Below are 14365 nucleotides of genomic sequence, written 5' to 3' on the forward strand. Positions count from 1 at the left end.
CTTTTTGTTTATGTCTAACGTTTGACCGATCATATCAATGCTTTTTAATATTGATTAATGATTATAGTTGTAGAATATTCTATTAAAATCTTTACTTCACAGTATTGGATCTATGAAGGTTGATCTAAAATTACCAATTCGAAATTAGTGTGTTGACCAGAGAGAAACAGAGACATGAATTTATTCCAGTTTGAAATTATATCCTTGTTTTAGACGTAGGCATATATGGAATTGTCATTTGATCAGAATTTTGAATAAGTTCCAATAGGTGGAGAGCAACACTAAGTCAAGTCACAGGAAAACGATAGTGAAAATAGCAATTACTTGTAATAATAAATCTTGTAAAAGTTATAGACTTTATATTTTTTTCGTTAATATAGTTCTAACTAAGTACTAAAATATGATATTCAGTTTCAGTTTACATCTCATCTTCTTAAGATAAATTAGTTACATACAAATGAAAATGTTTCTTGTTTTTTTCATAATATGTTTTATATTTCTTTTACAATTAAAACTGTTAAATTACCATTAAGTTTGTTATTTTGACATTTGAAATGATTGCAATTAGATAAGTTTGAAAATATAGTTTATTAAAATTATTATGTAAATCTTTGTTACCGTCTTTATGCTCTGAGCAGTTCTTCAAATGCCTATATTTACCTTTGATAACGAAATAAATGTGGATGCTTGTTTGTTCTCTCCCTCTGATGTAAATTTAAGAAGAATAGCTTAAATAAGGTCATCAGTAGAATACCGCTGTTCGAAATTCATAAATTGATTGAGAGAAAATCCATCCGGGTTACACGCTTAATTCGAGAAACACATTAACTATAGGAGGAAAATAACGAAACAATTGAAACACTAAAGTGCATTAAAAACCAGACAACAAATGTAACACACACACAGAAACGAACTATAAGATAACAACTGCCGTTTCCGGACTTAGTAAAGGACATTTTAAGAAAAAAATGGTTGGTTGAACCTGGTTTTGTGGCTAGTCTAACCTCGCTCTTTTCTTAAACCTTGCCTTAAGTAAATTTGCTAGTAAAAGGATTTCTTACTCATCATGACTGTCTACCTGTAAGGGAATTAAAACCCAGAAGAGGCAAATTTTACATGCGATTTTATATTTGGGGTTTTATTTCGAGAAAGATGACTATTATCATATCTTTTTTATAATCATGTATGCAACAACCACAAAAACCCAATTTCTCGTATCAAACATAAACTAAAAGAACAAGTCGTGGAATTTGTTTTCGTCCCGGCTGATTAAGCTACTAATAATATCATATTTTTTTTACGTAAAAAACAAGAGTAGCAAACATCATTATGTTAGTAAACGCACATCATATAACTCATTCATCAACAAAACAGTTATCAACACGTGCTAAATATTAAAGCAAAAAAAACACTTATTGGTTGAAATACAAAGGAAATGAACAATACAATGCAATAGTACTTCATGCTGGAGTTTTGATGACGTAATATTGAAGAAAAAGAACATTATAACACGTTATCAAGATGATAAATAACATCAGTACCAAACATCCATACTTCAAGACCATCATGCATTATTTCTGGAGTTCCTGATATCGTTCTAGAACGAGGAAATCAAAACCTGAATTGACCTCATATTCTATTATATGATGAGATAAGATTTTTTCTAATATTGAAATTCTATCTTTTTTAACGAGTTACCTTCTGGATATTTAAAAAAAAAGCTTATTTACCTGAAACAATAAGTTAGAAAAAAATATGTTTAAATGTCAAATTTGGAACTAAATGGACAGTCTTAAGTAAGATCCAAATGGACCTGAAGACAAGAAGTTTTATAGATAGATTTAAAAAAATTCAAAGATGGTCCTAAACGAGAGCTGAAATTGAGATTCTGCAAAAGAAAAACACGAATTCATCAACATTCCAACTGACTCCATTTTCAAAAAACGACATCTGTTACAAAAATAAACTTTTAGCTACTTCTTTACAAACAGAACCAAATACAATGAAAGTCCCAAATATGTACTGGCTTCCAAAGCAACACAAAACGCCTTACAAATATAGATTTATTTCGGTTTCAAGCCATTGTTCCCCTACTAAATTGTCTATTCTACTTACTAGTACACTTTGTACAACCAAAAACCTGATAATAAATTGTTCAAATAAGGCCTTTGAAAATAGTGGAATTAATTACTTTTGAAGTGTCAAAAACTAGTTGGAAGACCTTAATAAATTGCATGCATATATTGGTGATTTTGATTTTTTTCTACCCTATATACGAGTACCACTTTTCCTCGTATTTTTTATAAAGAAAAAATTTACACACTTAATTAAAGAGGCATTCAAAAAGTCAGAATGCGAATACATATGTTCAAATTCTTTTAGGTCATTTTTTAGTAGCAACCAACAAAAGAACTATGTCAATTGGACATGCTTTGATACTATATCTGCCCTTGAACTTTTACTAGATACACATTTTTGATCGCTTGTAGATTCCGTATATCGTCAAGTTATCGGAATTCCAATTTTGACTAACTGTTCGATACTTATATTGAGGACCTGTTATGGTATGGTTATGAGTTACAATTTATGACTAAAATCAGCAAAGACCCATCAAAACAACATCTGATACAAATATTTAACAATACTTTTAGATATTTGGATGATTTATTGGCTCTCAATATGCGACTTCAGGATGTATACTAAAAAAAATTATCCTGTTGAACTTACTTTAAAAAAAGCTAATACTAACAATGACCACTATCCTTTCCTCGATCTTGATATCAATATCATTAACGGGAAGCTTAATACAAAACTTTATGATAAAAGAGATGAGTTTTCATTTCCTATCGTTAATTATCCATTTTTAGATGGTAACGTTCCCTTGTCACCATCTTATGGTGTTTATATATCTCAACTTGTACTATTCGCTCGTGTATGTAAAAATGTATCAGATTTTAGCGAGAGAAATTTATGTATTACTGAAAAATTATTACACCAGGAATTTCGATATCACAAAATAGTCAAAACATTTACTAATAAGTCTATTTAAAGGTTTAGTTAGTGAAATGTGAAATACCTGAACGTATAAAAAGTCTGCATGCTGAGTTATATTTACGAATGATTTCCTAAACCGATGATAAAATTTAGTTTGTGATATCGAAAACCCTGGTGTAATAATTTTTCAGTTATACATAAATTTCTCTCGTTAAAATCTAAAACATAGTTACATACACAAGCGAATCGTACAAGTTGAGACATGTAAAAACCGTCAGATGGTGACAAGGGAACTTCACCATCTAAAAATGGAGAATTAACGATAGGAAATGAAAAATCATCTCTTTTATCATAAACTTTAGTATTATGCTTTCCGTTAATGATATTGATATCAAGATCGAGGAGAGGGCGGTGGTCATTGTTAGTAATAGCTTTATGTAAAGTAAGTTCAACAGGATAAATGTCTTTAGTATACATACTGAAGTCGTCATTATTGAGAGCCAAAATATCATCTTAATATCAAAAAGTATTATTAAATTAGTGTATCAGATGTTGTTTTGATGGGTCTTTGCTGATTTTTGTCATGAATTGTAACTCATAGCAATACAAAAATAGGTCCACAATAAGTGGTGCACAGCAATTTCCCATTGGGATTCCGGTAACCTGATGATATACGGAATCTCCAAAGCGAACAAAAATGTTATCCAGTTAACATTCAAGGGCAGATATAGTATCAAAGCATGTCCAATTGACATAGTTTTTTTTGTTTATTGCTACTAAAAAATGACCTAAAAGAGTTTGAACATATATATTCACATTCTGACTTTTTAAATGGCCATCTAACTAGGTGTGTGATTATTTTCTTAATAAGAACGTGAGGTAATGTGGTATATAGGGTAGAAAAATCAAAACTTTGAACAGATTCAAAATCACCAATATGAGCATGCAATTTATCAAGTACTTCCAAAGTGTTCTTGACACTCCAAAAGTAATATATTTTCGAAGGCCTTATTTGAACAATTTATTAATAGGTTTTTGATTGTACCAAGTGTACTGGTTTTTAAACAACTTAAAAACAAGTCTTTAAATATTGTCAGCCTACCTTATGTGCATGTTTGCTGAGATGAAATGGCTAGAACCAATTTCAAAATATTCTAATAACAAATTAAAAGCATAATATTTCAGAATACTGTAAATGTAAAGGTTAGATAGTAATCACTCCAACATTCAAGATTATATAAAGTTTCAATCATGCCTTTGTCTCCAGTCCACATCTTAATCACTGTATGCCTATTTGTGAATATAAGTTCACAATTTCTGCCTCAAATGGTCAGTTTACAAATCTTGTTTCAATAATATCATCTCTTACTATGTTTCTAATTTAGCTAATACATGAACTAGAAGTGTTAAAACGAAGCCATATTTGCAAAATTTGTATTTTTGAAGTTACCAGTCTGATGTATGAATTTACTTAAAATTAATAGAACTGACAGCTGTTTTTTTATTTTAAATTCTCTCTGCTTTTTCCACTTGGGCCTCAGATTTGCTAAAGTATTCTGCTGTTTCTGTGAACATGGAAGGTTCAGTACACATTTATGATAGAACACATTAATTTTAATTTTATTGAGTTATTTTTTTTATTTCTATCTTGCATTGTTTTGGCCACGGTCACAAAAAACAAAGTTCAGGTGTTACGGCAAACTTTTGGGTTATCGACAGGACAAAAACATCATAACAACAATATTCATTAAGGATCTATGAGTTTTAATGACTGCGAAAAGTAAATATAAGCCTTTCTAAACAGTTTAAATTTTAATATGCATATATTGTTGTAATTGACTTGTCCGGATCTGATTATCACCGAACCCGGACATTTACCTATAGTATTACTGTCAACTTCCGGTGGTGAGTACTAAGGAACATTGCAGAATAACCAGAGAGCTTGATGAAGACAGACGTCTAATCCTCAAGTCGTATCTGCCATTTGCCACATAATTACTTGGACAACTCAAGGTAAACTTACTTACTATATAAGTTCTAGTAGCAAATACTATATTGGTGTCAGAAGTTTGTTTCAACTCACCTGGAGAATACCGGAAATGATTTTGTAGCGGCAAAATTTTTCTTTTTGAATTTTGAAACAATAAAAGATTCGAAATTGACGAAATATACGGATAATTTTCAAAGTGTTTAAATCAATTGTCAATAATCCTTTGTCAGTTTCACTGATTATTTATTGGACAATTATTTAATCATTTTAGAAACTGAAGTTTGATTGATACATTTTTCTTTGTCATTGTCAATGACAAAGAGATACAGGCAAGTGTCAGTGTTACTGAAACTTAACCTGTTAACAATTTAGTCAGTGTTACTGATTAGTTATATAGCAAGAAATTGTGTCTTATATTTATTTCATTTCATAAGAAATAGATTTATTTAATCATGACAGAACCAGTGAATATTAACACAGCTACATTTTTACAACTTAAGTCGTTAAAAGGCATTGGGGAGGCTAAAGCAAATGCCATACTAAGGGCAAGAGAAGAAAAAGGTACACTTACTGAAGACAACATCTTTGATATTACAGAAATTTCTAGTACTCTTTGGGCATCTTTATTAAAAGACAATCTAATAACTTTTAAAGCAGTTAAGCCATCGGGGGAAGATCTTGCGTCAACGGTAGCATTGCTAAGGGATAAAATATCTAGTATTGAAAAGGGTCGTGCTGACATGGTAGTTAGTTTTCAGTTACAGGCTGACCAGATGAGAGAGAAGAACCTGGCCATATTGAAACAACAAAGGTTGCAGTATGAGGAAAAGCGGGATGAATACTTACAAAAGGTAAAACAAGAATTAAATCATTTTAGAGAAATGGTAGAAACTAAAGATACGGAATTAGACCGGTATCATGAAAAAACAGAGAAAATGCAATCTCAAATAAAACAGCAAGAGTGTTTTGCTAGAATTCAAAAGGTAATAACTGACAGGGAATCTAAATCAGGAGTAAATTATAAACCCCCATCAACTCCCGACAAATATGGTCCATCTGCTCCAAAGCTGGCTATTTTTGATGGCAAAAGTGACTGGCTACCATACTTTTTACAGTTTTCTACCATAGCTGATAGATATAAGTGGACTGATGAGCAAAGATTGTTCAAATTAATAGAACTTTTAAGAGATAGTGCTCTGAAGTACTACAGTAACAGGGTTAAATCTTTACAGGCAAATTATAAACTGTTTTGTCAGAAATTTAATGAGAAATTTGATAAAAAGGAATTACCCCATATTTTACGTAGATTATTACAGGATTTGAGGCAAGAAAATGAAGAAAATTTGAGAGATTTTGCAGAGAGGGCACAGGAGTTGATGGGTATCCTGATACTCCAGAGAAGTTTGCTGAGACGCTGGCTACTGATGCATTTTTGAGAGGTTGTCTAGGTAAAAGAGCTGCTTTGGTTGCCATGGACAAGAACCCAGAATCCTTAGATCAAGCAGTCCAATTTGTACGTAGTGCAGCAGCTAACCAAAAAGTTATTATGGGCGGTAAGAAGTCTGAAGTGAAAAGAGTTACATTTTCAGATACAGAAGATGTCCAAGAACAGGAAGAAGAAAAATTTGCTGTACGGGTTGTTAAGAAAGATGATGATAAAAGAGGGGTAAGTGCTAGTATTGAGAAAAGACTTAAGAAAACAGAAGATGATCTTGCAGAGACAAAAATTATTGTGAAAAAGATTCTCAATATAATTAACCAAAATCAGGGTCAAAACCAGAGGTCAAGAAGTACATATAGGTCTCCTACACCAGAAAGGTCAACAAGCCCATATAGGGGAACAGGCTGTTTTCAGTGTGGAAAAGAAGGACATTATGCCTGGGATTGTCCAAGCAGGATAATGTATCGAAATGGGTCGCCAATGCGAAGTAGATCTCCATCACCAAGTAGCAACACTTTAAACTATCAGGGATCAAGAAAGACGGCCAATTCTTGATCAGCTCGGGACGTGGTGGCCAAATATGTACAGATGTAAAAAAAGAGGATATTGGCAATACAGCGAAAATTCTGGAACTATTTCTGTATAAACATAATTCAGATTCGAAAACATTGTACATAAACTTAATTCTTAATGGGCAAAAAGTTTTAGCTGTTGTAGATAGTACAGCTCAAGTTTCCGTGATCAGTACATCACTTCTTAAACAGTTGGGGCCAAAAGTAAAGATGAAGCAGCACATAATATTGAAAGGGGCTGGAAAAGGGTCTGAAATGGAAGCCAGATACACAGATGACCTTGACGTGACAGTTGGTAAACTCAAAGTCAAATGGAGGTTTGTGGCTGCAGATATCACAGATAAGGTAATATTAGGTATTGATTTTTTGGAACATTTCAAAGCTATAATTGATCTAGGCAATTATACCGTACAGATAAATCAGGATCTGATACCCGCCATCTGTTTAGGTAATTAGGAGGGTAAAATTTCACATGTTTACAGAGTAACAGTAGGGAGGAAAACAGTTGTTCCCCCTCAGTCAATGAAGGTATTAAAAATTGAGTGATAGGACACCTAATTCTGATATTATTATACAGCAGAACTATGAACTTAAAGGTTTATTAACACCAAATGTTGTGCTGAAAATAGATCAGGAGGTCTCGACAGTAGTACGTAATGGTTCCAATAAGTTTGTCACTTTGAAAGGAGGGTTGAAATTTGGAATTGGCACAGAAATAGAATGCACAATACCTTTGACAGATGTAAATGAACTTGACAAGTTTTCTGATAAGTCATTAAATAATTTCGAGCCATATTTTGTAACACATCAAGCTGCAGAGGCTGACAGAATATCTGATAGCCTGACAACTGTTTCAGAGACAAACGAAAACTCAAATATGGTTCCACCAGCACATACAATTTTATTCATTAAAGCTGATAATAACCACTCTCAAGTAAGTTCACAAAATCTTGATAAAAACATGTCTGACAGGGTCTCTGTCAAACAAGCTCTTTCAATTAAAGATATGAATGAACTTATTCCAAAACATATACAAGATCTGTATTCAAGGCCCATTAAAGGTATGACACTGTCAGAAAGTAAGGACATAGCAGAATTATTGATTCAATTTCAGGACGTGTTTGCGAAAGGGGATATGGATTTGGGCCTATTTAAAGGGGAAATTAAACACCGTATCCACACAGGAGATGCTACTCCAGTAAAACATCGTCTGAGGCGGACTCCATTAAAGTTTGAAGGTGAGGAACAAAAACATTTACAAGATATGTTGGATAAAGGGGTTATTCAGCCATCAATATCAGATTGGACAGCATGTCCTACTCTAGTACGGAAAAAAGATGGGTCTATCAGGTACTGTCTAGACTATAGAGGGCTCAACAAGGCTACAACAAAAGATTTATTTCCGATAGCGAAAATAGAAACCTGTCTAGATACTTTGCGTGGAAGCCAATACATGAGTACGGTGGATATGGCTGCAGGTTATTGGCAGTTGGAAATAGACGAGAGAGACCGCTATAAGACCGCTTTTGTGACTAAGTATGGTTCGTTCGAGCACGTCAGACTGCCATTTGGTCTCTGTAACTCTCCAGCTACTTTTAGTAGAGTTGTTCAGTTAGTTTTGCAGGGTTTAACTTGGGAGGAGTGTTTGGCATATCTGGATGATGTCATCATTTTGGGTTATAGTTTTGAGGATCATTTACAGAAACTGAGACATGTATTAGAACGATTCCAGCAGTATAATCTCAAATTGAAACCATCAAAGTGTAATCTGTTCCAAAAAGAGGTAAAATTTTTAGGTAAGATTGTTAACAAGGATGGAATCTCAATAGATCGTAAAAACATTGATACGGCACAGAAATGGCCAGTTCCAAAAAGTAAGAAAGAACTAGAATCATTTTGGGATTTGCTAATTACCACAGGGAGCATGTGTCTCATTATGCTGCTCTGGCTGCACCTCTACATGTCCTTACAGGGGGAAAAGAGTTTAAATGGGAATCAGAACATCAAGATGCCTTTAATAGCATTAAGAAGGCCTTAACTACACCACCTGTATTGGGATATCCTGATCCTAACTTTCCATTCATTTTGGATACTGATGCCTCTGAAAATACTATTGGAGCGGAATTGAGTCAAATTCAAAATGGCAAGTGTGTTACGGTAAGCTATGCAAGTAGGGTATTGACACCAGCTCAGAGAAAATATTGCACTACAAGGAAGGAACTTCTAGCAATAGTAGCCTTTACCAGACAATATCGTCATTATCTACTTGGTAACCAGTTCACTATACGCACAGACCATAACAGTTTGAAGTGGCTCATGAACTTTAAAAACATAGAGGGACAGTTAGCTCGCTGGCTAGAAGAGTAATCACAGTATAACCTGATCATTCAACACCGACCAGGTAAGAAACATTCAAATGCAGTTCGGCTTTCCAGGATACCCAATCACCAAGACCTTTGCTCACACTACAGCTCAGAGATACCACTTAATTTGCTTCCTTGTGGAGGCTGTAAGTATTGCACTCGAGCAAGGAGCCAGTGGCAAATATTTGAAGAAGATGTTGACTTTGTGGTACCTTTGACAGCGAGATCTGTCAGCTGTACTTCACCAGTCGGCATTATAGGATTAACCATTAGGTCAATAAGGAATGTAACATCAGACAATAATATTAGTATAATGGGAATGCCTACCAGTTATTCAAATGATGACTTGAGGCAATTGCAAAATCAGGATAAACACTTAAGTACTATTATTGCATGGTTAACACTGAATTTTACTCCCTCTAAGCAGGAACTACAAATGCAGAGTCCAGGAGTTAGACATCTTTGGCAATGTAAGTCACAACTTAGATATCAAGACAGTATACTGTCTTATATCTGGGAGGACCCTGTTGGTTCTAGGATTCTTTTTGTGACCCCAGACAGTCTGAAAGATGAATTGCTCAGGTGCTGTCATGATCTAAGATCTTCTGGACATCTAGGGCAGGACAAGACACTATCAAAACTAAGGAAGACTGCATACTGGTATAAAATGTCATCAGATTGCAAAATCTATGTAAGTTCATGTCATGTTTGCAATAGACAGAAGAAGGCATGCAGAAAGGCAAGAGCAGATTTGGGGCAATATCACTCTGGGGTCCCTTTTGAAAGGATACATATGGACATTTTCCTGTAACTAAAATGGGTAACAAATATATACTCGTGATCCTTGATCAATTTACCAAATGGATCGAGTGTTGTGCTTTACCGAACCAACATGCAGAAACAATTGCCAAAGCTTTTATGGACAGTGCAATATCAAGATTTGGATGTCCCTTGGAGATTCATACAGATCAGGGGAAAACGTGGATGGTAACATGATACGACAGCTCTGTGAACTCCTAGAGATAACGAAAACAAGGACTACAGCATATCATCCAGCTTCAAACGGTCAAGTTGAACGTTATAATCGCACTCTTACGCAGATGATAAGGTGCTTCACTAAGAAACGACAAGATAGCTGGGATGTTCACCTACAGCAACTTACTGGTGCCATTAGAGCTACAGAAAACAGACAAACTGGGTTCACACCAAATTTCATGGTTTTTGGCAAGGAAAATATTCAACCTATTGACCTAGTTTTGGGTCTTGATGCACCTAACAGGACAAGGGAACAAAAAGAACTAACAGATTATATATAGATTCTTAGAGAGACGCTGACAGAGGTATATGACCTTGCCAGGGAAAACATTAAAATGGCTCAGTGGAGGCAAAAAAGAGATTATGACCTGAATGTCAATTGTAAGATTTATAAGGTAGGAGATACTGTTTTTAAGATAGATTCAGCCAGGAAAGTTGGGGTGTGTCCAAAACTAAAGGCACCATGGAAAGGGCCCTTTGTGGTAGCTGAGGTTTAATCACCGGTCCTGTAAAAAATTAGGAACAAAAAGACGTCTGAAGTTGTCCATCATGATAGACTTAAACTCAGTCAAATTCGTGATTTACCTATCTGGACACAAAGGCTCAAGAAAAGAATACTAGAAAATGTGGAGAGGAAAATGTTGGAGGATTTAACTGACAAAGAAGAACAGTGTGACTTAGGACTAGATTGGCTTTTCAGTAAGAATGAGCAAATGTCGGGGAACATGATGGACAGTAGCTTTGCACAATCAGACTCTCTGACTGTTGGAAGCAATACTGGAATTGGGCAGTCAGATTTTCTGACTAATAAAAGGAGCTCACAAGAAGCCGAACAATTTACACTACAGGATTGGGAAACCCTAATGAACCTTGATGATAATTTTGGGGACCAGACAATAATCTTTAATGTAGCTGATACTGTGAAAGCACAAGTTAAACTGTCTAAGAGGAACAGAGGGAGGGACAGGAAGGCCCCTGCCCACTTTAAAGATTTTATAATGGACTAATGGTGATGTAGTTTGTGATTAGATAGTGTATATATGTTATATATGTTTAATTTGTTTTTTCTTTATCTTATTTTTAAAGAATGGAAGAGGAAGAGCTATACTATGAGCCAGAAGTAGAGGAAGTGGGTTTGCTGAAAGAACAAAGAATAAAAGGTAGCAGCAATAATAAAAAAAAGGTCAAGGCCATGCTGTATATGTACTGGGAGGTTTGTAAATGTAAGAAGACATGTGCTCCGGGCTCATGTCCCCTGGTATACTGCACCTCTGTTGGCATGTTGGACCTGCCAACTTCAATTTGGCCAACAGGGTGCACTAACCATACATTGCAACGACTATCATAATTCAGAGCAAACACATGGATACAAAGAGGAGCTATTGGTTGACTGGGTGGAATTGATGAATGAGTTGCTCATAGAACTTTGTCGCCAGTTCAAAGTTTCCACATTAGATAAATTGGTAACATTCGCCAGAGAGATGTCAACGTTAAAACAATGTGACAAAGCATCCTTTCATCAGACAGACCTACCGTTTTTGCTAAATTTCAACAGGATAAATCATTTTCACTCTTCATCCGCTTACACCGTTTTTCTACCAACTTACATCCATTCTATTTTACATTGGAAAGTTTTAGCTTTATTGATTAAATCATCTGAGGATTCTGAAAACTTACTTTCATACAATTGTAAACTGTCTCTATGCAAAATTACCTCACATCCAATACACACAGTCATTGACACTCATTTTCATTGGGAAACATTCTTCCTACAAGCCAGATTCTTTGGCTTGCCATCATACATTTGGGAAGAACAGGATAATGAGAAATTTCAGATTAGAAAACTAATTTCCAATTTTGTTTTTCCAAGTCGGTGGACAGCTTGCCTAGATGGGGATTTGTTAAAAGAGGATAAGAGAATTCTCCATACTATTGGAATCCATCCAAAGGTAGCAGGGAACCAGGTGGGTCGGCACTATACGGAATTGAAGAGAAGAATCCCAGGTAATTTTATAGCAAATGGGGAATGTGGATTGGACGTGAGTCAGGGGGGAAGATTTGAGAGAGCAGGTTAAGGTACTACGAGTACAATTAGAGTTGGCCAGAGATTGCAAGTTGCCCGTCGTGATTCACTGCCGAGGTAAAAACATAACTGACAGGTGCTTGGATATTATGTCGGACATACTTGATAGGGATCATGGGGTCCACTGGCACTGTTTCTCGCAAGATAAAAGAACATACGAAAATATAAAGCGCTGCTTTTCCAACACCAAATTTGGTATTTCTCCATTATTATTAATGGAGGATACATATCCACAGCTCCGCTCACAGGTTTGCGAGATGAATCTAGAGGACATCATCCTGGAGAGCGATGAACCATACCTTCACCCTAAGAACTATGAGGACAGTTCTCCGGTATTGATAAGATCCATTATACAGAAATTGTCCATCATGTTTAATATTCCAGGAAGAGAAATTGCTGACATCACCACCCGAAATGCTCAGCAACTATATAAGTTTGAATAGCGTACCTTTGTGTGTGTATATTTTTAACTGTAAATAACTATATGCGTGTGTGTATCATGTGGAACTGTAACAATTGTACTGGGTTGTAAAACTGTTATGTGAATTATGTGTATTTGATGAGTAACTGTAAATATTGTGCCGTTCTGTTGAATGACTTTCGTTTCAAAGGACCACTGGAAATATTGGGACAAAGGGGGGTTATTACTGACATGGTTAAATGACAGTGACACCTCAAGTTTTAAGTAAATCAATGGAAATATCATGATATCCGCGGGACAGTTTCTGACATAATTAAATGACAGTAACTTCATTCACAGTTTAAGGAAAATATAGCGGGACAAAGAGGACTTCAGGATAAAGAACTTTCATTAATCATTATTTTTATAAATTTACATTATACCAACAATCTTGTCAGAGAGAAGGGGGAAGAATGTTGTAATTGACTTGTCCGGATCTGATTATCACCGAACCCGGACATTTACCTATAGTATTACTGTCAACTTCCGGTGGTGAGTACTAACGAACATTGCAGAATAACCAGAGAGCTTGATGAAGACAGACGTCTAATCCTCAAGTCGTATCTACCATTTGCCACATAATTACTTGGACAACTCAAGGTAACCTTACTTACTATATAAGTTCTAGTAGCAAATACTATAATATTATGAATTTATTTTGCATTCAGGGCTTTAAGTAAACTTACTTACTGTGAACTTTGAGTTTATGTTCAGTCATCATATTTAAGGCCCTTGATTTTGTCAATTTTGATGAAATATTTATGATACTTTATATTTTACTTAATTTCATTAAAATCCATGAGAAAAGTCAGTCTGGTGAAATTCTGTATGTTCTGTTTTCTACTCAATATGATTTGCTCCATCTGATTTTGTTCCCAGCAAATGTTTGGAAATTAAGCATCTTAAAGTGTAAGACGCAATACAGATCGTATGCTTGCATTAACTTACCCAAATACAAATTTGATTAAGTCCTGAACATTTCGATATTGTTTATTCATTTTTATCTGTACCGGTTTGTAAAAAAATTCACAATTACTTGTTTAGATCCGACAAAATACCCGTATCCCGATATCGTCAGGTAGATACGCTACATGTCTTATTCTTACCTGTTTGCTGCAAAGAGAGGAGAGTTTCTGCAGGTCATTTTCTAAAAAGGAAAAGTTAAATGAGATAACTTTATAAAATGGAAATATCACTTCTTATTATAATTCCTATTGTTTTTCTTTATTTTTCCTGAACCAGAAACGCTCACAAACATCAAAATTACAACAAAAAGATGATGAATAGTCTAAGGATTTTATTATCCCAGACATGTGTTACCTTAGCCGTATTTGGCGCAATTATTTTGAATTTTGGATCTTTTAATGCTCTTCAATTTTGTACTTGTTTGGCTTTATGAATATTTTGAAATGCGTGTCAATGATGAG

The 14365-nt window shown here is 34.8% G+C and overlaps 1 protein-coding gene across 1 annotated transcript in view; it reads right to left on the reverse strand.

Moving 5' to 3' along the window:
• LOC143070923 (uncharacterized) overlaps positions 1–14365 on the reverse strand; it is a 35114-nt gene that overhangs the window by 5043 nt on the left and 15706 nt on the right. Inside the window, exon 5 of the mRNA XM_076245021.1 lies at positions 14045–14085. Coding sequence (XP_076101136.1) covers positions 14045–14085 — 41 coding nt within the window. The remainder of the gene's footprint in view (positions 1–14044; positions 14086–14365) is intronic.

This window comes from Mytilus galloprovincialis, chromosome 4 (genome assembly GCF_965363235.1).
Source record: "Mytilus galloprovincialis chromosome 4, xbMytGall1.hap1.1, whole genome shotgun sequence".
Taxonomy (NCBI): Eukaryota; Metazoa; Mollusca; class Bivalvia; order Mytilida; family Mytilidae; genus Mytilus; species Mytilus galloprovincialis.